Source organism: Notolepis coatsorum (assembly GCF_963971535.1).
Source record: "Notolepis coatsorum genome assembly, chromosome: 17".
Classification (NCBI taxonomy): domain Eukaryota; kingdom Metazoa; phylum Chordata; class Actinopteri; order Aulopiformes; family Paralepididae; genus Notolepis; species Notolepis coatsorum.
Window position 1 is genome coordinate 56,608,776 of NC_140181.1, and position 27,494 is coordinate 56,636,269.

At 44.5% G+C, this 27,494-nt stretch overlaps 1 protein-coding gene across 1 annotated transcript in view; it reads left to right on the top strand.

Moving 5' to 3' along the window:
* The window catches only part of mthfr (methylenetetrahydrofolate reductase (NAD(P)H)), a 34,228-nt gene extending 25,787 nt beyond the window's left edge, over window positions 1-8,441 (top strand). The window contains exons 11-12 of the mRNA XM_084332836.1: window positions 2,888-3,007; window positions 6,758-8,441. Of these exons, the coding sequence (XP_084188962.1) occupies window positions 2,888-3,007; window positions 6,758-6,988 (351 nt within the window). The 3' untranslated portion in view covers window positions 6,989-8,441. The remainder of the gene's footprint in view (window positions 1-2,887; window positions 3,008-6,757) is intronic.
* The last annotated feature ends 19,053 nt before the right edge of the window (window positions 8,442-27,494 follow it).

The following is a 27,494-nucleotide window of genomic DNA, read 5'->3' on the forward strand; positions in this document are numbered from 1 at the left end:
TCATACAGACAGGATTTCGAAATACCGTCATACCGCCCAAGCCTAATCTATACACTGATGACACCATCTTGTACTCAGCAGGCCCTTCACTCCACTCTGCGGCATCCACTCTTCAAATTAGTCTTACCTCTATTGAACAGTCCTTTCACAGTCTCCACCTTCTTCTCAACTCCAAGAAGACTAAATGTATGCTCTTTGACAGAAAGCATGACACTGCTAGCACCCCTAAAATCACCTGTGCCGACGGCTCCGAGCTGGAGTTTGTTACTTGCTATAAATACCTTGGCCTCTAGCTAGACCCTACCCTTTCCTTCTCTACTCTCATAAAACACCTGCAGGCCAAAGTCGAAGCTCGTCTGAGCTTCCTGTACCATAACAAAGCTTCTTTCACCTGCTCGGCCAAACACACTCTTGTCAAGATGACCCTATGCTATATATATATTTTTTTTTAATCCTCTTTTCCTCCACCTGATTTTCTATGCTTTTCTCCCCATCCCAATTTAGTCGTTATGCCAATTCCCCCCCTCCCCTACCTGGTCGTTGTGCGCATGTTCCCCCTACTGGTCGGTACAAGGGAACCCTGAAGTCTACCACATGCTTCCTCCGACACATGCGGAGACAGCCAGCGGCTCTCTTTTCACCTGGCAGCGAGGACTCTCATTGGTGAAGTGTAATGCGTGGGAGGTCACGCTGCCTTCACCATTTCCTGCCTTTCGCTGAGCAGGCGCCCAGACCTGACATGTAGGTGTCGCTGTCCACAACGCCAGAGTACCACCCACGACTTCCCTCCCGCTAACTCAGCCAAACGAGTTAGTATGACGATCGGCCCAAGCCGCAGGCAATGCTGACTCCGGGAGTCGAGACCGCAGCCTCTTGTATTGGTGACGAGCGCAATCTCCGCTATGCCACATGACCGCCCCAATCCTCCCTATATTTGACTATGGCGACACCATTGTAAACAAGACTAAAGTCTTTCTCTGGTCTGCATCCCCTTAACAATTGTTCTGGTCTGCATCCCCTTAACAATTGTATGTATTGAGCTGTACTGTACCCATTCTGCAATCTGTTAATAAACTTTTCAATCAATCAATCTTTTTTATAAAAAGGTCACTAACGTCCGTGCATTCTGGTCATTTAGGGTTAGCAATTTGGCTTTTAAAAATTGGAACATTAACAAAACATAAAATTGCAATTCTCCCATGAACATCAAGGACAAAAACTACTGGTAAACTGTAAAGGGAAAGACTGCTAATTTCTGCCATAGGCGGGGAATAAAAATGCACCAGGGCTTGTCATAATGATGTGAAGGCGTGGGAGGTCAGTGGTGGTCATTCAACAACTTCACACAAGTTTCACATTGTGACGGACATGGTACACAGTGCAACGACAACAGGACAAGTCACCAGCAGTGCTGGGGATTCCCCTGGCTTCTGGAGATAACGTAGGTCATAATCACTAGTGAGCCAGGTTGATGCGGGGTAGAAGACTGTGAAGAGATGACACTAGCCAACTCATTTATACACTTTAACCAAGGAAGTCCACATATCCGAGGACTTGACATGGACCACACACATTGACAGTGTTATCAAGAAGGCACGACAACGCCTCTACTTCCTTAGGCGCCTAAGGAAGTTCCAAGTGAGTCAGAAGATCCTCAAGAACTTCTACTCATGCACAATAGAGAGCATCCTGACTGGCAATATCACCTCCTGGTTTTGGAATAGCACTGCACAAGACCGTAGCAGACTACAGAGAGTGGCCCGTTCAGCCGAACGCACAATTGGAGGGGAGCTTCCCACTCTCCAAGACATTTACAACAAGCGCTGCATGGGTAAGGCTAAGAAAATAATCAAAGACCCCAGCCAACCAAACAACTGCCTCTTTGAACTGCTGCGGTCAGGCAAGCGATACCGGAGTCTCATGGCAAGCACAGAGAGACTCAGAAGGAGCTTCTATCCCCAGGCCATCGGGATGCTCAATGAACAATAACAAACCATCAAATACACCCACAGCACACACATCCACACGCACACACTCACTTTAAATAAACAACACACTGTAGCACCCACTTTAGACACTAACACACTTTATATTTATTGGTAAGGAGATTTGCACATCAATCTCATACCTCATTGCACCTCACCACCACAAGGTGGCACCACAAGCTAAGCTATACCTCACCATTTCTACACTGTACTGTATATTGCTGTAAGTCAGTTACCTTCTCTACTCTGCATTGTATATACTGTATATGTATATTGAACATTTTTGTTTTGTTTACACTTGTTTACGTACTTGACTTTCTATTTTATACTTATATTATACTATATTTAAATTTTATCTAGCACACTCTCAGGAGCAAAACAGAAAGAAGCATTTCATGCAAAAGTATTCTGTATTTCTGTATGACAACTAATAAAGAAACTTGAACTTGAAACTTGAGGAAGATGCAGAAATGTATACAGCACTTTAACATTTTCATTAAGTGGGTTAGGGAAAAAAACATAGGGACGAGTGGCGGTCGACCAATTTCAACGGCCGATACCGATGTTTAGACAACAAGGAGGCCGATGGCCATTTAATTTGTGTGTATCTGATTAAATACAACAATTTAATAATATCAAATGAGACACTAAATTGCTGAACTTAAGTTCACTAATATTAGCTAGCTAACGTAGCTGGTGGATGAGGGCTAAGTTTGCAGTTGCTACAGTAACATTACAATTGTACTAGGAATTGGATATAAAATATAGCATTCTTTCCCTTGAAAATATCTGAACCATGAGGCCCCTTTCCCAGTAAGCTAGGATGAAGTATATGTCGGTCCACCACTATCTGCACAGGGACCTTTCTCCATTCAAATAATTTTCCCTCCACATCCCTCCAGGGCCAGAACTTGACCAACGCCCACGACATGCAGCCCAACGCTGTGACGTGGGGCATCTTCCCCGGCAGGGAGATCATCCAGCCCACAGTGGTCGACCCAGTCAGCTTCATGTACTGGAAGGTGAGTTTTAAAGGGATATTTCACTTTAGTAAGAACATGTCCAGTCGACCTCTACTCACCTGCCCTCCGGGGGATCTGATGGGGATCTTCAGGCCTCATTTGTTCTTGGCTCTCAAATATTTATAATAGTTTTTTATTGATACAGATTTTTTTATATTTAACACATTGACCGCCAGCAGCAGGGGACGCTGATCCCCCTTCATCGCCAGGTCTTTATTCAATGGATATAGTTTTAGACTGCGACATTTGCGAGTGCTTAAAATATATCTTATATTATATCTATGGGTCTAATAACGCCGTCGAGTCTCAGTGAGTTGCTTCCAGTCAACATGCCAGAGATTGTTTTTTCATCCGTACATTTCCGTTTTATACTGTTTTGAATAGAGTATGGTTTGGGTGCTTTTCAATAATTACAGGAAAAAGACGAGAAAAAGGCATTTTACTGTAATCCAGTAATCTCGTTGTAATTTTCCGGCTGATTATCTAATCATCCTGAAATCAACGCTAGATTATCATTATTATGTCTCCTCGTGCATACATGAAATGACCGTCGTAGCGGGGCGCTCGCCCCCCCCACCGCAGCCAACAGTAAACAGCCATACACGGTCCACACAGATGGCTGTGATCGCGGTAGAAATAAATGTCAGATTACCTTGTATCTGATGTAATGCAAAAGAAATAATCCAAATATCTGATCGCAATTCCAAATAATGCATGTGTAGGTCCGTACCACACTACCGACCGTTTCACAATGACGGGCGGGCGGGGTTACTGTTCGTAGCCATCGTTGTATAGAACTGGCTCGCCTGAGTATTTAAACCCCGCCCGCCCGGCTCAGATCGGCTCCTAAAACGCACCAGCCCATTTTCAATGAGATGCAATAGCTCCGCCTGGCAGTAGAGTTGACAGTCTGTTATATACAGTTGACAGTCTGCCAGCTCAGACAGGGTCTGAAGGCTATACCAGAGGCTGCAGCTATGAATTATGAATAGATATAGCAAATAAACTAAATAACGATCCCAAAAACGAGTTAACTCGTTTCTGGCGCTGAACGCATGGCGGGCAATAACGAGTTAACTCGTTTCCGGCACAGATTGTGTTAATAATTTATTATTAACAATTAATAATAAAATAAAACATTCCTGGATTCTAGAGGTGTAACGTTCAATCTAAGTGTGATTTGATGTTTGATTATTCATGCCAAGATAAAATGTGACCGTAAAAATGGGTTGATTTGATTAACACATTCAGGGCCATTTGGATCCGTCTAATCTCACTCTAAAGCCAGCATATCATAATAAGGTTTCATTGTGCGTGAGGCTGTTTGTAGAGCTAAATCTATACTTTATAGTATTGCTATCTGTCCATTCTCATTGTCAATTGACACTATAAACCGTCCCTTCAAAATGGCTTAAAGAAAAAAAAATTCATCGATACGTTCCCATTTTATAGCGTCTTGAATATAAGCGTTATATGGGATTGGTCTTGTATATTTCCTGCAAACCGAGATACAGGCTGCCAAGCTAATAACGTTAAAGGGGACCTGCATTGCTATTCCTACCACTATTTGGGCAACTTTACACAATTCCTGTGAGTCTATGGAAGACATCTGTAAGGTTTATTTAAAAAAAAAATCATTGTTTTATATTTCTAATGGAGTACTCTAAAGCATAATTTTCCAGCCTCAAGATTTCAGCCTGTTATTGGCCTGGCTCCACCCATAAGCACTTTCAGTGGCAGTCATCCACACAGTCTGCGAGTGGCAGAGAGAGAGAGAACTGTGTCCCCTTCTATCTCTCCCGTTCAGCTTGTGCTCCTGAATCGGGGGGGGTGGGACCTGCGCGCGGAGTGTTTGCACGGTGGTCTCTGTCTCTCTCGGTTCGGGAGCATGGGCTGTGGCGCGGCGCGGTGGTGGACTTCCTCGAGCGGGAGAGAGAGAGGGGGAGAGAGAACTGTGTGGGCGCTCTGCATGCGGTCCCCTTCTCTCTCTCTCTCTCCCTCTCCCGTTGGGGGGGTCTGCCGCTGTGCCGCGCTGCAGCTTGTGCTCCCGAATGGCGGGGGGGGGGGGGGGGGGGGGGGTGGGACCTGCACGCGGAGTGTTTGCACGGTGGTCTCTCTCGATTCGGGAGCAGCTGTTGCGCCGCGGCACAGTGTGTGTGTGCTCTGTCGCAAGGGTCTATCTGATTCTCTCTCTCTCGCTCGCTCAAACCCTGTTTGGTGCGCTACAACCACAGAGCCAATCGGATCACTGTCCGCTTACCCAGCGCCAACTGACGTCAGCATGCGCCTCAAATCAGAATGACCTAATTAAATCGAGCAGGAAATGGTCTGAGCTGAATGAGAGCAATCCGCCAATATGGTATTTAGACACAAAAACACATTGATACTAACTCCTATTACTATAATACAATGCTAGAGACTCAAAAAAGACATTTATAATGCATGTCACCTTTAAATCGAATGGCGTTTCGGCCCTACAGAAGCTAGAGCTAAAAATCTAAATGCATATGATCGATATAATGTTCCACCATGAATGCATGAAAGGGGGGGGCGGGGGACGTCGTTTCTGATTATTGATTACCAATAACGGCGTTAGCCACATTCGCTGATCGCCTGGTTGGCTATGATAACAAGGCCTGATCAGCATGTAATTTACGTGAAAAAGTTCTTACCGTGGTCCGGTTGGACTGCAAAAAGGATTTCCCAGTTATCGATCGCCATCTGGTAGATCCATATGTCCATTGGCTGATGATATATTCCTTTACTGCATACTGAATTCAGCGTTTCAAAACGTATTCCATACTACATGCTAAGCGCATAGATTCACCCTAACAGGAAAGTCCATTCGAGATCCAAAAAAGGAAAACACCTTTCTGCCACAGGGAACACTGCATTATCGAGACAGTGCCCCTACAAGGATCTGGCCGGTAATGCACTTTTCCGAATTCCAAGAGTAGGGTAAATCTGCAGTGCAGCTCAGTGACATTGAGTAGGTTATTAAAATGGAATAAAAGCCAAAACAACCTTGCCACGGACATGTCCGTGGTTGGCCCTCTACTGTTGGATCCGAAACACGGACATGTCCGTGCTTGGCCCCGAATGTGTTAATGATTACGTTATAAATAAAAGTGTAGTAGACTGATTCAAGGCAGTGTTGTCTTTCTAATTGAAATGCATAAACACGTTTATTTCTGTTTTAAATGTAAATCAACACTAAGCAGCTACGGCACTAAGCAGCTACAGCACTAAGCACGGCTACAACACTAGGCATGGCTACAAGACTAAGCAGCTACAACGCTAAGCAGCTACAACGCTAAGCAGCTACGACACTAAGCAGCTACGGCACTAAGCACGGCTACAAGACTAAGCACGTCTACGGCACTAAGCACGGCTACAACACTAAGCAGCTACGACACTAAGCAGCTACGACACTAAGCAGCTACAACACTAAGCAGCTACAACAGTAAGCAGCTACAACAGTAAGCAGCTACAACACTAAGCAGCTACAACACTAAGCAGCTACAACACTAAGCAGCTACAACACTAAGCAGCTACAACACTAAGCAGCTACGACACTAAGCAGCTACGACACTAAGCAGCTACAACAGTAAGCAGCTACGACACTAAGCAGCTACAATGCTAAGCACGGCATGGACTAAAAAAATTAACCCATGTTGAAATCCACACGGATTCTCTCTCTCTCTGGTTTCCAACACGTTTAATTTACCTCTCTCTCCCTGTGAAATCAAGGACGAGGCCTTTGCCCTGTGGATCGAGCAGTGGGCCAAGCTGTACGAGGACGAGTCCCCCTCGCGGATGATTATCAAGTACATCCATGACAACTACTTCCTGGTCAACCTGGTGGACAATGACTTCCCGCTGGATAACTGCCTATGGCAGGTCATCGACGACATGTTCGAGCTGCTCGATGCGCCCCCAGAGCCCCCAGAACCTGTTGTGGAAGACACTGTCTCCAAATAACACTTTTTGGGGCGGAAGAGAGGACTACCTGTATATGCCTTATTGACTTTTTTGTTTAGCCTTTTTCAGCGCTGCTATTGAGAGCACAGAGCTCTCGACTTTCAAAAAACGTGAAGTACTTAAAAGACTGGAGTACTTTTTTCTTTTTACTTCAGGATTGTGTTTATGTTGTTTTTAAGACTTTTTCTAGGAAAATGAATTTTTTGCATTTCATCGAATGACAAATGGGAGGGAAACGCTGTGACATTTCAATCTAACCTTCGGCAAACTACAATCAAAGACTAGAATTTTATGTTTATATAAAAACTGCATTTTGATACTAGTGATGCATGGGAATCTTACCCAAGTGGAACCTGCCCAAACGTATCCCATTATTCTTTTGCATAAACCTGAAAGATTTGTTTGTTGTGTGAACTATATAACATTGGTAGTTTTTTTTGTGTGGGTTACTGTAAAATACCACCCCCACCTGACTCAAGTATGTTAGAAAATTGAGGACCCACGGGTATCGGGCTAACTACGTGTACCACTAGTTGCTACATGAAGAAAACCTTGAGAAATACAGGGAAACATTTTGTATTTTTTAATGTTATTTTTTGTATGTATGTATGATGTATGACAATATTTAAATTAAATTAGTTTTTTAAATAAATATAGCCACACATGGCCATTGCAGGGGTCCGTATGAGGCACTGAAGCATAAGCAATATGGCATTTAGACATTAAGCACTGCAATGTCATTAGGAATTATGGCATTGTGTAACCACCAGAGGAAATGTCAAGATATCCTGTTTCAGTTATAGAAAAGATAACAACAAATCAATAGGGTTGTTCCTCTAGGGAGCATGAATGTTCACAGTATATTTTGTGACTATGAATAACTGGTCAGGAGATTTTAAAACTTGGCCTGATGGTGGGGCTAGACTGAGGAAAGGTCATGGGTTCACTCGAGTTTCTTCTTGAGTCAGCATGCATGATTTCAGTTAGCATAGCATACGGATTACTTTAACCCTTGTGTGGTGTTTGTGTTTTTGTTCCTCACCCAATGTTCACAGGTTTGGTGGAACCACATCATTATTGGGATTTTAAAACAAAGCCATAACAATTCATGTAAAAAATACTGTTAACTCATGGTTACTATCTGCCATTTACCTCTGCGAGATCATATTTATCAATAAAAGTGCTATTAATTTAGTGATGAAATGTGATTTCTGTCAAATAATCCATTATAACCAAGACATGAATGGAAGAGATCATGTTTAACTTGAAATATAAATTAAACAAGGTGGAGGCAATTTGTATCATTTTTTTCACCGTCAGACACGTATGCAATATAAATGTAGTGGAGGGGCACAGTGCACTCAATGCAAATGGGTTTTTCACATGGCAAATTTAAAAATACTCCACACAAGGGTTAATCAACTAACTGTTTTGTTTGCTAAACATGGGAGAAAAAGACAAGACTTTGAGTTGTGGAATATTTTAAATGAGCTAAACTGTGAAACTAGAAATTCAGATGAGTCAAATTGTATCAAAAATAGAAAATTGTAGGGGTTTTGTCATGTCTCACAAGGCCAAATGTCATATGTCCTGGGCCTTGGCTGTTTTAAGAACACTGTTAAGACTGTCGCCCTAGTGTCTGAGCTGTATACTAGTTAACTATATTAACTAGTCAAGGCTGTACAGAGAAGATGTATTTAAACAGATCTATGGTGATAATATCTTCCAAGACAGAGTTTAAACCAATGCAACTGTAAGCCCATGTGGGCTGGGTACCTTCAGCATAACACTTCTCAAATGGACAGCGGTCGTCCATCTCCCATGATAGACATATCAAAAGCAGGGCAAACAGGTGCAGCCAACATTAATTATGGGTCTGCTTGATATAGGTGTGCAGTAGTCAGCACTGACGATCAATAGTATTGTCAATGCTGGCTCACCATCTCCTAAATCAAGCAGCCCTGTAATTAATATTATTAGTTGGACCCGTGTTTGTGCTGCTCTCGCGTGGCTGGTGTTTATGTCCAAGTTTCCAGCACCATCATTGCTTGGCACCTTAATAAGTCATAACCAAATAACAAGTCTCCAAAAGAAGATGAGCTACTAAACCCTTCTGGGGAAAATATTACTAACTGCCGAGCATTCTTTAGGCATGGCTTTGCACCAAGGAAAGACAATGAAAACACTAGGCGACACTCTGAACAAATAAGATTAGCAACAACTCTGGCCTAAATAAAAACCAGAGACAAACCCACCATCATGCAAAAAACAAACGGGCAAATCAAGTTTACTATGGAAAAGCCCATAGCCTACCTTTTATTATCACAATAGTGATAGTAGCCTAACAATGGGCCCCAATTTTGTCATGACCTGGCTCAAAGCCTTGACAAATAGTTTGACAAAATAAGGATAACCAAAGAACAGAACTAAAGTATAGATACTTAAATATAAAGAGAATGAGAACTAAAGTATACATACTTAAATAAACATTGAACAAAAAGTTAATTTGTGTTTGGTCGATTATTTCTCTGTTGTAACAATGCTTCTTGGCAATGCATTTTATACCGTTGGAAAGCCTGTTTAGTTCCTGTTAGGAACATGCATTTGTGGGATGAGCAGCACAGTTGAGTATGTGGGTTGCGCCCATGAAAAATTTGCCAAATCTCTGCCAATGCCAAACAGCTTATTCTGCTGTTGCTATTGACTGTTGTTTGGTGGATTAGATGATTGAAGTCTATCAGTAACAAGGAAGAAACAAGACATAATATTGGCAATTTTACAATGTATTCATTTAACAAACTAGTCTAGTAGATAGAGGGGGGTATCATGCACCCCCCCCCCCCCCCCCCCCCCCGGACATATACTTCTAACCAGACTTTCTAGAATGGAAAAAAGGTTATTATAAAATTATAGGCGATGTTAACAAGTTGTCAGAGTGTCCCATGTATCATTTATATGCAAATTAAGGACTCAATTATCAAAAAATCGCAAAAAAAACGTTCATGATTCTCAGCCAATATTGCAGATAACTGAACAAATGAGGTGTCTAGTCCGATGTTTTGAGGGTCAAAGATCACAATAACACTATCCCTAGAGTGATCACATGTTTCTATGTAATTTGCCTATGCAAATCTGTGCCGTCAATACAAAATAATCACATTTTTACTAATTAGTTGAATAGGAAAGCGGATACTATCATGCACCCTGTGGAAATATATTGTTAACCAGTGTTTCTAGATTGGAAACAATGTGTAGACAATGATAGGCTATGTTAAAAATCTGTCAGAGTGTCCCATGTATCATTTATATGCAAATTAATGACGCCATCGTCAAAAAACGAATGTTGCTATTTCAGCCAATATTGCAAATAACTGAACAAGTAGGTTGTCTAGACCCATATTTTGAGGGTCAAAAATCATAATAAAACTATTGCCAGAATGATCACCTGTTTGTGGCGAGCTAGTATGCAAATTAGTGGCACCTTTACAAAGAATAAAGCATTTTTACCAATAAAGACACATAATATTGTAGATGACTGAACAAAAAAAGATGTGGACTCATGTTTTGAGGGTTAAAGATAGTAATAACATTTCTGAAGTGGTCACATATATCTCTGGCATGCTTATATACAAGAGTGCTGCTTTCAATGCCATTTCTTACGTAGGTCTACATGTATGTAATACGGTAAATACGTCCTCTGTTCTGGATATCTTCTTTGTTGACACAACATTCAAGTATCTTTTTCTATTTGTATTTTGTGCCCTAAACTACTAATCATCATCATCACTAAAACAATTGTCAAAGTCTAGTTCAAGTTTCTTTAATAGTTGTCATACAGAAGTACAGAATACTTTTATACAAAATGCTTCTTACTGTTACGCTCCAGAGACTGTGCAAGACAAGATAAGTATGAAATAAAATAACATAGTATAGCATGTAAATTAGAAGTAAAAAATGAGGTCACAGTGTTCAGTATAGACATATGTACAATGTTCGATGCATAATAGACGTAACTGAGTTACCATATAACAATATACTATGCAGTGTACTAATATACAATACTATATAGTGCAAAGCAGAAATGGGATGAGGTACAATTTAGGTACAATTTACAGTAGGTGTACGAGTTGTAGTGCAAATCCTTTATCAATAAATATAAAGTGTGTTTGTGTGATCTAAAGTGTGGAGAGTGGGTGCTGCAGTGTGTTGTTTGTTTAAGTGAGTGTGGGTGTGTGTGCTATGTGCAATTGATGGTTGTTGCATAGTGTTTATTGTTCGTTGAGCAGCCTGATGGCCTGGGGATAGAAGCTTCTTCTGAGTCTTTCTGTGCTCGCCTTAAGACTCCGGTATCGCTTGCCTGACCGCAGCAATTCAAAGAGGCAGTTGTTCGGGTGGCTGGAGTCCTTGATGATTCTCTTCGCCTTCCCCCTGCACCGCTTGTTGTAAATGTTCTGGAGGGTGGGAAGCCCCCCTCCAATTGTGCGTTCGGCTGAACGTGTCACTCTTTGTAGTCTGCTACGGTCTTGTGCAGTGCTATTCCCAAACCAGGAGGTGATGTTGCCAGTCAGGATGCTCTCTATTGTACATGAGTAGAAGTTCCTAAGGATCTTCTGACTGACTTGGAACTTCCTTAGGCGCCTGAGGAAGTAGAGGCGTTGTCGTGCCTTCTTCACAACACTGTCAATGTGTGTGGTCCATGTCAAGTCCTCGGATATGTGGGCTCCGAGGTACTTGAAACTGTTCACTCTCTCAACCGGTGCCCCGTCGATGCTGAGGGGGCTGTAGTCCTTGACCCCCGACCTCCTGAAGTCCACAATCATCTCTTTTGTTTTGCTGACGTTCAGGGAGAGGCAGTTCTCCTGACACCACTGTGACAGATTCTCTACCTCTTCCAGGTAGGCCCTCTCGTCGTTGGCAGAGATCAGGCCCACCACTACTGTGTCATCAGCAAATTTGATGATTGTGTTGTTGTTCCGCTGTGCCATGCAGTCATGTGTGTACAGGGAGTAGAGGAGGGGGCTCAGAACACAGCCCTGGGGGGCCCCTATGTTGAGCGTGATGGATGAGGAGGTGCAGTTGCCTGCTCTTACCACCTGGGGTCTGCCCGTCAGGAAGTCCAAGACCCACTGGCAGAGGTCATAGTTCAAGCCCAGGTCCCTGAGCTTGGCTATGAGTTTGGAGGGGACTATGGTATTGAATGCTGAGCTGTAGTCGATGAACAGCATTCTCACATAGTTCCCCTGCCTCTTGTCCAGGTGTGATGCTGCTGTGTGCAGCACATGGGCTATGGCGTCCTCCGTGGACCTGTTGGGGCGATATGCAAATAGCAAAAAACGCTATCTCTTCGATCTCCATCTCTTCCTCCGCCTCATCACACTCGTACTCTCCATCCTCCTCATCCATGTTATTTTTTGTTATAAGTCAAGTCAAGAGTTTTATTTGTCACGGCATACAAGTATACAATGAAATGCGGGGGGTCTTGCCTGCAACGATTGTGCATAATACAATAGTAAGAATCCAATAAGATGCGAACGACATTTGTGCAATAATACAAGTAATCAAAGTAGGGCATATCGGTATATGTACATGAGTTTTTACAAGAGCATGGTAAGGCATGCTAGGTCCTGTGATAGTGCATACACTGTTAGCTACGGATGAGGCACTGGGTCTTTATGTACACTGCTATACAATGCTATATTATACAATCTCAAGTTATATATATATACTGATGATCCTCCTCTACCAGCATGACCAACCTCTCTATATACTGATGATCCTCCACTACCATGGCAGCATGACCAACCTCTATATACTGATGATCCTCCTCTACCAGAATGACCAACCTCTTTATACTGATGATCCTCCTCTACCATGGCAGCATGACCAACCTCTATATACTGATGATCCTCCTCTACCAGAATGACCAACCTCTTTATACTGATGATCCTCCTCTACCATGTCAGCATGACCAACCTCTATATACTGATGATCCTCCTCTACCATGTCAGCATGACCAACCTCTCCATATACTGATGATCCTCCTCTACCATGTCAGAATGACCAACCTCTCCATATACTGATGATCCTCCTCTACCATGTCAGCATGACCAACCTCTCTATATACTGATGATCCTCATCTACCATGTCAACATGACCAACCTCTCTATATACTGATGATCCTCATCTACCATGTCAACATGACCAAACTCTCTATATACTGATGATCCTCATCTATCATGTCAACATGACCAACCTCTCTATATACTGGTGATCCTCCTCTACCATGTCAGCATGACCAACCTCTCTATATACTGATAATCCTCTTCTACCATGTCAGCATGAACAACCTCTCCACACACTGCTGTGGGATGGCATTCCACTCCTCAACCAGGATTTGTCGCAAGTCAGCCAACGTGGTTGTGTTGGTCACCCTAGCACGAACAGCACGCCCAAGCTGATCCCACAAGTGTTCAATTGGGTTGAGGTCAGGACTGTTGGCAGGCCATTCCATTCTCTCTACTCCCAAAGTCTGGAGGTAGTCTCTGATAAGCCCCGCTCTGTGGGGGCGAGCGGTGTCATCTTGGAGGATGGAGTTCGGTCCCACACTGGAGATATGGGATTGCCACTGGTAGGGGGTCGGTGCGGAAAAGTGACCATAGCTGAGCTCAGCGTAGGAAGGTCCGATCGAGGTCCATATCTGAGGAGGTGCCAGGCTGTTGTGGCTGTGTATGGTTCTTCCACACGCTACTGAGGCTTCTGACTGTTTGTCAAATTAATTAATTGTAAAAATTGCTAATATGTCTTGTTTCCGCCTTGTTACTGATAGACTTCAATCATCCAATCCACCAAACAAGAGTCAATAGCAACAGCAGAATAAGCTGTTTGAATACGATTTGGCAGATTTTTCATGGGCGCAACCCACATACTCAGCTGTGCTGCTCATCCCACAAATGCATGTTCCTTACAAATGGGGCACCATTTAAAAGGGAAATAAACAGGCTTTCCAACGGTATAAAATGTATTGCCAAGAAAGCATTGTTACAACAGAGAAATAATCTACCAAACACAAATTTCCGAACTTTTTGTTCAATGTTTTATAAAGAGAATGAGATGTTCCAATCAGTGTGAATGCTGGGGTATTGGATGAGTAGATACTATGCATTAAGAGTGTTGTGATGCCAAAAGAACAAGAAAGCTCAAACAAACTAAACAGGTCTGGTGTCCATAGGAGAAATGAAAGATCAGGCCTGACTACAAATACAGGCGTATTCAATTCAGCAATCGTTCTTAAAGGAGGATGCCACCCTTAGAGCAATATTCACTCTCTGGAAACACCCACATCTTGCACATTTAAAAAAAAATAAAAATAAAAATAAAAAGAGTGATGGACTACCAGCTTATGAAAGTTTCTCATTCTGGCGGACAACCTCAGAAGATTACAGACCTCTGTAAACGATTGATTTAATTTTTTTTATAATTCATTACAAAAATAAATGTTCTTTATGTTCGAGAAGTTTGTCGATTGACAGCGACAATATCATTTATTAATATAAATAACTTTGGTGTTGATAAGGCTGGCAAAGCCAGTAACGTGGTGGGGGTGGAGCTAGACTCTCTGGCGGTGGTGTCAGAAAGGAGGACCCTTGCTAAGCTCCACACCATCATACACTATCCACTTGCTACAACACAGAGCTTATACTGTACATGTTACACTATCCACTTGCTACAACACAGGGCTTATACTGTACATGTTACACTATCCACTTGCTACAACACATGGCTTATACTGTACATGTTACACTATCCACTTGCTACAACACAGGGCTTATACTGTACGTGTTACACTATCCACTTGCTACAACACAGGGCTTATACTGTACATGTTACACTATCCACTTGCTACAACACAGGGCTTATACTGTACATGTTACACTATGCACCTGCTACAACACAGGGCTTATACTGTACATGTTACACTATCCACCTGCTACAACACAGGGCTTATACTGTACATGTTACACTATCCACTTGCTACAACACATGGTGTATACATGTTACACTATCCACTTGCTACAACACAGGGCTTATACTGTACATGTTACACTATCCACTTGCTACAACACATGGTGTATACATGTTACACTATCCACTTGCTACAACACAGGGCTTATACATGTTACACTATCCACCTGCTACAACACATGGTGTATACATGTTACACTATCCACTTGCTACAACACGTGGTTTATACATGTTACACTATCTACCTGCTACAACACGTGGTTTATACATGTTACACTATCCACTTGCTACAACACGTGGTTTATACATGTTACACTATCCACCTGCTACAACACGTGGTTTATACATGTTACACTATCTACCTGTTACAACACGTGGTTTATACATGTTACACTATCCACCTGCCATGACTCAGGGCTAATGCAAGCTAATTGATTGTCTATGTCCTTGGTATGGCATAACAAAGGGCAATGTCTCTGATTGAGTTGTTTAGTCTGAACCCTTTTCAGGGAACAAGCCTGTCCAAACTACAAGGAGTATATATATATATATATATAATCTTTTTTGTATCCACTTTTTCTCCCATTTTCTATATTTTCTCCCATCCCAATTTCGTATCATCCAATTCAACCCTCCCCTGTCACGAACGCTGTTTCTTGCCTCCCACAAGCCGGCTGCAATGTGGACTAAGTCATACATAGCACAAGTCCCCTCCGGTACTTGAGGTAACAGCAGTCGCATCTTTTCACCTGCGCAGCTCGATCTCTCAGTGGAGAGGAGTAACGCGTGGGAGGCTCACGCTGCCCCCGACACTTCCTGATTCTACTGCGCAGGCGCATAAACCGACCTGTAGGAGTCGCTGTCCACAACGCCCGATCCCCACCCATCAGTTTCCCACCCCCTAATACGGCCAATGTGTATTAGTATGAACGACCAGCTAAACTGAAAGCAATGTGGAGCGCTGGGTCTCCGCATTCGTGGCGAGCACCTTGCCCACTACGCCACGTAGCCGCCCTATATATATATATATAACTTAAGGATATATATATATAAGGAGTACTATGTCATTTCCCCCCAGTACCTAAATAACACTTCAGACTGAAGTCAAATCCACGGCAAGATTGGGTCAAATTCATTCTCCATGATATTGGACCTTTTTAGATACGCAGATGAGGCCCAGCCGTCTTTATTGATTACAGATGAGCGCACAAGTACATCTGTTGGGGTGTTAATAGTAAAGGATGACGCTGCATCCTAGTACGAGTACAAAGGCTGTGGACAGCAGGCCGGTGTCATTTCACCTACTGCCACACATTAGGGATTTTCCTGAGCTAATCACTCCGTTAGTGCTTAATGCATGTATGTAATAGAATTACCTTGTGGGTTATTTAGATAAGTCACCTGCACACGTTGGAACTCTTATCTCCTGAACCTGTTGACACAGGTTGCAAAATAAAAAGTCCAAAGACTTGCCGCTGCTAGAAAGACACGTTGTAGCATTTGACGGGAGCAAATAGTGAGTAATAAAAACACTAACTCCCTCTGGTCATAGAGCTGGGAACCAGGCTGATGACATTTGGTGAGGAGGTGAAATGTTGTGGGAGTTGTGTTTCTCAAGCCTTGGCCTGTGGACCGGTGTTGGTCCCTGCGATGTCGCTGAGAGGACCCTGGTCTGGTTATAGCTGACATAGATACAGTTTTGGTTGAACATATTGGCACCCTTTTTTCAAAATAACTGACAATCTTCACCACAGAATAGTTCAATATTACAGATCCATAGGTTTTGATTCAAAACTATAAATCACAAAATGAACAAATAGATAGCATTGACAAAAAATTATGACACACTGTAACATTTGGTTTGGTCTTCAACTACACCTACAGTAACTGCATTAAAGAGCATTTTATAACCTATGAATGAGCCTCCTACAACTCTACTGCCAGCCTGGGCTAATCTTACACAAATAGCTCCAGTGATAATCTGTGATTCAAATAATATTCCTAAATCTAAATTATATACAGTATGTGTATCTGAATGATAGTGGAGATAAAGAAATGTCTTCTGTTTCAAATAATCCTTTAAGAAATAGTTAACAAAGTTGCAAGGGAGTGCCAATATCTTTCAGCTATGTCTAAGCTGTTTTCCTGTATTTTAAATAATAGCTTCAATATAAAACGCACATTATTTTCAACAAGCCACTGAAGGTGGAAATGCTATTGCTCCCCTGGTCCCAATAGCAAAACTGTAGATGTTTGCTGTACAGTGGGAAGCAATGACCTAGTGATGTTGGACTGCGATGACCTCACAGCGAACACACTGCACACAGACAGTGGAATCCCCCCCGTTGGAATTTAGAAAGATAAACATTGAACATGTGTGAATTATATGGCATAATTGCACTGAAGAACTATACTGTAAGTCAGTTTTGAAATGTTTTGAACAGCGCTTGCGTTTGCAATTGTGAAGTTAATCTAAATCACTTGAGTGTGAATGTGATACGTCACAATAAACTACTCAACCTCTACTGTATGAATGAACACAACACTCTTAAAGTTAAAACAAGGCTAAAATGGTTAGTAATTAGATTATAAAGACAAGTAGAAGCAGATATAATACATCAAACAACAAGATAATGTACTGTATCCTTACGTATGCTGCAAGGAAGAACATGTTATTGCAGTGGATGCATGAAAAAGCAGTTCTATATCTTACTAGCTTCCGCTCAGCGTCATCTGCACTAACCTCACTTCGTGCATATGCACTGAATAAAAATCCACAATGTACCTTTACATACCAACATTCGTCTGGCCACACCCCCATCCGCTACCTTCATAAGCAGGTGTGTGGCCACACACTCGCCTCCTTCTTCACTTTCACCACAAGGAAGTGCCTGTTATATACATCACTTGACGAGGTTGTTTTAAGCTGAAGAAAGTTGAGTTACGTGTTTAAATTTTTTGTTGCTTTTTTCTTTCTCTCATAACTTTAAAAAGAAAAAAGCTAAGTCATAATGTTTACCTCGGAGGGTCGCGCTAGCAACGTTACCCTTCACCAGCGGTTCTCCATTGCCTCCTCTGTCGTGCATCTTGGAGCGGGGTTGAGGCCACTTTCGTGGTCGGCAGCCGCGCCCGGTAGGCATCCGATAGGTAGTTTGCCTCTCCAAGGAGATGGTGCACCAGCGCCGTCTCCTGTGCGATGGCCTGGTTCCGGCTCTGGTTCCTTTGCCGCCGGAGAGTCGTCCGCTCGATGGAGGCCTACGTCCGTCAGGGACAGGTGGTCTCCTCACCCCCGCCTATGTGCGAGTCACGAGGGTGGTGGGTTTGGTAGACGGTATGAAGGAGGGGGTGCCTCGGCTTGATAGGCCGATGGCAGCTCTCCTTTGTCCTGAGGTGGTGTGGGAGCCGTTACGGAAGCCGGTTCCCCAAGGGAAATCGGCGAGGCGGTTGGCTTACTGGAGTGACCAGTCATTTATCTCCGCGACTCAATCTCTGGCTGCCACTTCTAACATCGCGCAGCTGGCGAGATTCATGTCCGGGATACTGACGGGCGGTACGGAGCTGACCGATTTGCAACATGATCAGCTCGCCCAGTCGGCAGGAGCCATCCTGCATCTGATCCAGCTGCAGGCCGTCACCGCTGGGAAAGTACGCGCCCTGGCCACTCTAGCCCAGCGCCACCTTTGGCTGAAGCAGGCGCGTGTGCCGGAAAGGAAGAGGACTTCACTTCTGACGGCACCCCTCTCCGATGCTGGGCTCTTCGGGTCGGCGTTGCAGCTGATGACCTCAACCTGCAGGGAGATGCAGGAGGAGCGTTCCGTGCTCCAGCCTCATTTCCCCCCGCCCGATGTTGCCGGTGGAGTCAGACGGAAGGCTCGTCGTCCGGGTTCCGCCGCCGATGCTACCACCGCCACTGCTGGACCTTCGGCAAAGAAGGCCAGGAGGAAAGAGGGCGCCTCCGCCACTGCAGCCGGCCCATCCACGCTCGGAGGTGACGGTAGGGATCGTCGTGACCAGCCTCCTATCCTTTACCGTCCCTCCGGGGCTCCCCGGGGTGGCAAGTCCCGAGCGGCTCGTGGCAGGCGTCGCTAAAAGTTACTTTTTTCCCTCTGTGGTCCCCCCTGTTCCCTTCCCGGCCCAACATATGATTTTGTTAAAAGAAATAAAAAGTCCCTCCTGGGAGGGACTATTTTTTTTTACAAACTGTGTGTTTATTCACTACATATAATGGGGATACGATGTGTGAACCTTTTTCGCTAGTGTGGGTTTGATAGAAGGGCTAGACTTTTTAAGTCTTGTTGGTCGCTACATTTTCATGTTATAGAGCTTAAGCAAGGCCTGCAGCTTACACTCGGTTGAAAAAGGTTTTTTTTCTGCCTCGACCTGAAGATTAGGTCTTCACATAAAGGTAGAGGTTAGTTGTGTGCTCTGTTGCTTAAACAGTGATATTGGGCCGCAACACTGTTGTGTTGGTCTGCAGTAATGCTCGTGTGTGTAAAGGTACCGCGGTTCAGGCCGCTCTCTCTCTCTATCAGATTTTCTGTGTCTTGCAACATAAACACGGGTGTCGGGTTCACACATATATGACTTGGCCTTGTTATAAACCCTGTTCACAGACTTGTCTGTGGCTAGCGCGCATTGAATTAGCTTTGCGCTGTTCATTAGCATACTGGCTACTTAAGGTATCATATGGCTATTGTTGTTGTCGTATTCAAGGGTTGGGCTTGCGAGGGGGTACCGGATAAACCCCTCCTTCCCTCTTCTGATTGGTCGGGGTTTTTTTTACTCTCTTTTCATTCGGTTAGGCAGCTTGGCACGGGGGGGGGGGTGGGAGGGTTTCCCTGACTCCGCACCTATCACGGGCGGTTGAGTCATGGGTTTCCCCCCGTCATAGAATACGTCACTGGGCACGTTTCTATTGGACGACGGCTTCCGTGGGTTTTTTCAGACCCGTATGTAGGGTCTGTCATTGTCAAGTTGTCGGGGCAGAGTGTAGGAACTTAGTGTTCTGCTACGCTCGATATACGTGTAACTTGAGTCTGTTGGTCACATGGCTCAATGTTACCGTGACTTTTCAATTCATGGCTCACGTGGGAAGTCTCTCTGAGGATTGCCGTCTCCTCTCTGTGGTGAGGGTGGCGGGATGTAAGAATGAAAAAAAAAATTACCCTCAGCCGCGTCACGTGGGATTCATGTCAGTCTGTGTTCTTTCTTTTTAATAAAAAGAGGAAAGAATATGAAGCACGACAACTCCTTGTCGTTCTCCCAGGCGACTTGAAGGACCAATGTCTGGTGTGTGGTTAGACTATCCATTGATGTGTTTGGGTCTCGACGCGTACATAGTGCTGGCTCGGGGTGTTGAGGCTGGTACGCCTTGGTTGCTCATTATTAAAACAGCGTTTTTATAGGGCAACTGGGATGGAGGTTTTCTCCTCCGAGCGCCTGTTACTAGGTCTCGACGAATTCTCGTTCATATCTGGGGGATGTTAACGGAATAGATCAAAACATAGGTAGAGGGGTCTCACACCCTTGGGGTGGGCCACTGAGCGCGGTACGAATGGGACCGTCTGGGTGGCGCCCTCTTTTCATGTTTTAGATCGACACGCGTACCTACCCCCTCTCTTGGAGTGGGGATGTCGGCGTGGTTAGGGCACGGGACTGGTTCTGGTCACGCTGGTCCAGGTCAGTTAACCCGTTGTCCGCCGGGGACGCAGATCTGCTGTTCTGGTACCCTGAGGGACTTGTGCTTTTTTCGGGGGGGAAAATGCCGGGTCGGCCCGGGTGTCACAGGGTTGGGCATTATGGAGACCCTTTGTTGGGTACATGTTGTACCCTGCGCTATCATGAAGGGGCTGGTTCTCCATTCTTTTCGCTCCTCTCTTACACATGGCGAAGAGGGGGCTGTTGGGGTGGTCTTATGGACCTCCTCTGGCAGCCCTGTGTGCTTCCCGAGCCGCCGGGCCCGGCCCAAAGTTGTGTTTCGTCGACCCGTAGGCCTGGAATAACCCCTTTTTGAAAACTGTGACACTTGTACTGCGGTATAGCCAGTGTGTACCCGCAGGTGTGTTTTGGAGTTTTTTCTTGAGGGGTTATAGGAACAACCACCGCATGTGGTACCAAGAGGGTGGTTGATTCCCTGGTGTGTTGGAGCAGAGTCAACTCCCGGGTTACCCAGTTGAGTGTGCCCCTGCACGTTCATGACGTCTGCCAATCGTGTCAGCCTTCTCTGCCTCGGCCCCTCTGGGTCGGGGTTTTTTGGTGGAGACTTGTCATGGTGCGCAACAATGCCAGCATACGCCCCTTCCGCCGGGGGTGCTGTTTCAGTTGACCCCTTTGGCGCCTGTCTCGTCCGCAGTGCTCCAGGCTCGGGTCAAACGCCTGCTGCCTGGTTTGAGGGATCGACCCCCCCTGGGGTCGTCTCCCCGGTGCGCTGCCTACTTCCGCTGTAGTGTAGCCTTTTGAGTGCTTCGCGTTACGGCCATGCTGACTGCCTGAGTTTGCCAGGGTCAGTGTGCCAGGCAGCGTGCTAGTGGGGGGAAGGGCCCGCTCTTGGAGGGGCCCTGTCCGAATACGCTGGCGATGTGGGGGGCGGTGTCACTAAGTGACCGCCTGGTGAGGTCTTGATGCTGTGGCGTCGTTGACCTCTCCGGGCCCCCTTTTTCCGGGGGATCCAGTCCCTTCAGTGGGTCTGGGTCTTCCTTCGCGCTCCGCTGCTACGGCCTTGCCACGGGGTTGAGTTGCTCTCGACCCCGTGTTTTTGGGGGCGGTAACGAGGTTTGTTCCTTCCGTTCGTTCCCTGGTGGCATGCGGGTTGTGCGTGTGGGTAGTCGTGGGGTCAAGCCACGGTCTGCTCACCCTGTGCGTTGAGTTGCTCGAGTTTCTCTTCGCACGGTCGGATCCGTCTCCCTCCCGTCCTCTAATAGGGGGGGTATCCTCCATTAGGGAGGGTCGGGGGGGCTCGGTCCTCCCCGGTTCTGATGGTTGTGGGGGGCCTCAGTGGGGTACATTTGTCGAGCTTCAAGCTCCCGCTCAGCTCCCGTAGTGCAGATGACGCTGAGCGGAAGCTAGTATGATATAGAACGTAAGGTTATGAATATAACCAAGTTCTATGAATACTAGTGACGCTCAGCGTCTGGACGCCACTGCGGCCTTTGATCTCGCCTTGTGGTGAAAGATTGGGAAGGAGGCGAGTGTGTGGCCACACACCTGCTTATGAAGGTAGCGGATGGGGGTGTGGCCAGACGAATGTTGGTATGTAAAGGTACATTGTGGATTTTTATTCAGTGCATATGCACGAAGTGAGGTTAGTGCAGATGACGCTGAGCGTCACTAGTATTCATAGAACTTGGTTATATTCATAACCTTACGTTAAACTCTTTGTTAAATACTCATGTTGACTCCCACTGCTGTTTAGACTAGAAACAACTAGATTTGTGACAAAGAGTTGAAAACCAGATATTTTTTGCCTGCTGTAAATGGTAGATGGTAAATGGTGCATTTATATAGCTTTTATCCAAAGCGCTTTATAATTTTGTTACTAAAATGTTTTCCCATTCACACACAGATGGCAGAGGCAACTATGCAAGGAGCCAACCTGCACATCGGGAGCAATTAAGTGTCTTGCTCAAGGACACATCGACACGCTGCCCTGGAAAAACGGGAATCGAACCGGGAACCATTCCAACTAAAAGATTAGTTTCAAGTTTCAAGTTTCAAGTTTCTTTAATAGTTGTCATACAGAAGTACAGAATACTTTTGTACAAAATGCTTCTTACTGTTGCGCTCCAGAGACTGTGCAAGACAAGATAAGTATGAAATAAAAACATAGTAAAATTAGAAGTAAAAAAAAAGAGGTCACAGTGTTCAGTTTAGACATATGTACAATGTTCGATGCAGAATAGACGTAGTTACCATACAATATACAATACTGTGCAGTGTACTAATATACAATACTATATAGTGCAAGGCAGAAATGGAGAAATGGGACGAGGTGCATCTCGTTACCGCTATACCTCCTGAGCCACTGTCGCCCCTGCTGTATCCACCCTACATGCACAAAGATTCACATATGCCTGCGCACACATGCACACACACACACACACACACACACACACACACACACACACACACACACACACACACACACGCACACGCACAATTTGAGACATTGCATGAACTTCATTCCCTAACCCCTATCCTTACACAATCCTCGCCTAACACACTAACAAAGACTGTATCTGACCCTGACCTTATCCTAACTATAGCCTTAAAGGGATTTGGATTTAATTAAGTTGTATGAAATACAATTGGCAAAAAAACATTGCCAGTAGTGTAGTCACAACCAATTTGGCAAATGACCATCCACATTTAAAATTAACTAAATATATTGGGTGGGTGATTAAATTGACATGGGGTCTGCAACCTCCGGTTCTTCTGTGGCTCCCTATTACTTTAAAAAAATATATATATATATATTTTTTTTTACATCTCTTATTTTGGAGATCGAGGTCATACTGTGACACTGAAATGAAAAAATATTTCCTCAACTAAAATATACGTCACCCTGCGCCTCTCCCTGCCGTCTGCAGGTGGCTAACCTTGAGTATCCAACCCCCCAGTAAGCTATGGATAAATCCAAAAAAAAGGAAAGTCCGAGGAGAATAGAGGGTTTCATTCAGCGTGGACAGATTAATTTGCTTTCACGACTAACGATGCAGGCTTATCTGTATGCCTGATATTATTAGTTTGAATGGCTCAGGAGGTAGATCGGTCGCTTGGTAATCGAAAGGTTCCCGGTTCGAATCCAGCTCCTCCCGGGCAGCATGTCAAAGTGTCCTTGAGCAATACACTTATCCCGATGAGCAGATTGGCACCTTGCATGGTTGCATCTGCCATCGGTGTGTGAATGTGTGAGTGAATGGGTGAATGTTAGACATAAGTTGCAAAGTGCTTTGGATAAAAACACTATAAAAAGGCAGTCCATAAAAAGGCAGCCTGAGAAAGACGAGTCTTTCTCTGGTCTGCAACCCCTTAACAATTGTGTGTATTGAGCTGTACTGTACTGTACCCATTCTGCAATCTGTTCATTAAAGTTTTCAATCAATCAATCAAACCATCTTTAGATAATAAAGTACTCAGCCTCTACTGTTTTAGTGTCTTTAACTGAACACAACACTCTAACTTACCATCTTTAGATAATAAAGTACTCAACCTCTACTGTCTTTAACTATGAGTGAACACATATACCTTACCATCTTTAGATGATAAAGTTTGAAAACATTGTTCCTCTGAAAACTTAAAACAGACTTATATCATATGGTTCTTTGTCTGAGGTACTCAATTGTTGTTGGTTTGAAGCAGGACTCTGTCATCTATAGCCTACCAAATTTTTTTCACTAAATGCAACTGTGTTTCCCCATTAAAAATACACTTGTCTGGTACCCCCTTCTGAGATATTTATTGAATCATTGCAACTATTAATTATATTTAGCTTTGTAGGTAAACCTACCTCTCAACTTATCTTCTGCCTATTTCAAGTTTATTTTGGTCACATCCCTATTTTCTTTACAGTATAGAGGAGTTTAGTTTCTTGTCTCCTCTGCCGCAGCATCAACACAGGTACTACAGACAGGCCTGGACTGGCCATCTGGCATACCGGGCATATTCCCGGTGGGCCGACGCATATTTGGGCCGCTATGATTTGATAAAAAATCAAATATATTATTTATATAAAAAAAAAAAAAAAAAATTACATTTGGTCAACGACCGGCCCACTACTAGGCTGGGACAGCGGCCCATTGGTACTGACTGACACTGGGCTGGCCCAATCACATATCTTACTAAGCACCCCCCCGCCAGTCGTGCAGGTACATGAGTGAGAGGGGGGCTGGTACATGACTGAGATGGGGCTGTGGTACATGACTGAGATGGGGCTGTGGTACATGACTGAGATGGGGCTGTGGTACATGACTGAGAGGGGGCTGTGGTACATGACTGAGATGGGGCTGTGGTACATGACTGAGATGGGGCTGTGGTACATGACTGAGATGGGGCTGTGGTACATACAGTACATGACTGAGAGGGGGCTGGTACATGACTGAGAGGGGGCTGTGGTACATGACTGAGAGGGGGCTGGTACATGACTGAGAGGGGGCTGGTACCATGTATTGTGCATTATTGTAGGTCTAACCATTAAAAAGTTAATTTCCACAGCAGCCATTTTGGATTTTGGCCTCTCACAAATTAAAAAATACACCCCGGCTAAATTTGTTTATTAACCCTCCTAGATGACAAATCCATTGAGAAATGAAGTGCCACAGATTACCCAACTAGGTCCACATCATATCATCATAATATTATTAAAAAAAATCATTAGGATAAGGGTTCCCTTGATAAAGATGCATGAAAAGGCTGTATAATACACAACACCTGTAGCTCAACTGCAAAAACTGCTTTTTTGATTTGATTTGATTTGTATTTGGAAATTAAAAACACATCATAAAAACAAATTATCTTGACCAATTTGTATTCCTGATGATATCACCTAAAAGCATTCATTAAAACAATTATTTCCAAGGTGGTGGTCCTCGATGGAAGACATAAAAACACAGCACATATACTCAACTGCTAATTTTTGCTCAACTGCAAAAATGTATGCCTACTTATGTATTAGCCTACAGCGAAAACACATTCACAACAGGCAACAAAGTTTATTTTCAGCCAAGTATGGTAATAAGGTAACTATTAGGATATGTTATGGATTACTTACTCTTATAACGTATTACTATCCGTGGTAGCTCTAGTCTCCACCTACACAAATTGTTTTTGTGCTGTCCATTGATCATCATTGATCCTCACCTACAAAATTTTAAATGGGCTTGCAACGCTCTATCTATCCGATCTCATCTCCCGATACTCGCCCGCTCGTGCTCTGCGCTCACAAAATGCGGGGCTTCTATCGATCCCTAGGGTTAAAAAGAAATCCGCCGGCCACAGAGCCTTTGTCTACTGCGCTCCCTACCTGTGGAACAAATTACCTGCCGTCATCAGGGGCGCCTGCTCTGTCGAAGCTTTTAAATCCCTGCTTAAGACTCATCTTTTCTCTCTCTCCTTCAACCTACCCTGATCTCACCTGGTCGGGGACTGACCTTTAGATTAATCTGTCTAGTTTAGTTAGGGTACAGGGTACTACATGGTACTACAGGGTACTACATGGCACTACAGGGTACTACATGGCTCTACATGGTACTACATGGCACTACATCGCACTACAGGGTACTACATGGTACTACATGGTACTACATGGTACTACAGGGCACTACAGGGTACTACATGGCACTACAGGGTACTACAGGGTACTACATGGCACTACAGGGTACTACATGGCACTACAGGGTACTACATGGCACTACAGGGTACTACAGGGTACTACATGGCACTACAGGGTACTGCATGGCACTACAGGGTACTACATGTCTGCTCTTTTGCAGCACCACAAACATGGGAACTCTCTAACTCTTTCCCTCCCCCCTCCCCCCCCCCCTTCCCTCCCCCATCTCTCTGAGTGCTAGGGTGACCAGATGCAAAAAGTCCAAAAGTGGGACAACAGTAAGATTTTGGTGGGACAAAGTGGGACAACAGTAAGATTTTGGTGGGACAAAGTGGGACAGATAGATAATGTAATTTTTTTTATTAGAATAACTGAGTCTGGCAAAATGACAGGAGCTAGTTTCATACCACAGTCGGCTGACCTGTATGAATGGGAGTGTTGTACTGTGTGATAGACACTTGTTATCTCAGCTGCAGTGACCTTGTCCGTCTGGCTATCATTGTTTGGTTTAAAAAGAAACGTATCCATAGATCTGGATGTTTCTTTTTGGTGAACCACTTTCAAGTGAGACTCACGTCCACTGTGGCGCTTCAAGTCGTATTCTCCTCCATGCGCAATTGAAAACGAACTATGACACAAAACACAGAAAGCCTGCTGCGGATTGCCTGCCATCTGCCTCACCCAGTCATGTGTCGTTTGCCAGCCTTGGTTGTAACTGCAGGTCCGTTTCTTTTTACTGCTTTCCATCTTGAACTAGTTCGCTTGTAATGTTGTTGTGTTTTTTTTGACCAATCAGATTTGCGAAATGAGGTAGCGTCACAAGTTCAACTCTCACGAGCAGAGCAGTGCGCTAAATTACTATAACCAATCAGATCTGCGATATGAGGTAGCGTCACGACTCAGTCACGTCACAAGCAGGCAAGCAGCGCGCTAAAGTACTATAACCAATCAGAGCAATGTGTGTGGACAAGAGGCGGGTTGCTACGTTTACTGTCTGTAGGGAGGGGCTTTTAGACGCATGTTTTTTTTTGGCTTCGAAAAGAGGGACATCCTCTCAATATGAGGGACGCGGACAGTACAACCAAAAGGGGGACACCTGGTCACCCTACTGAGTGCCCGTCTCCTGGCGCTGACTAAGGTGATGGATGCCTCGGGGTC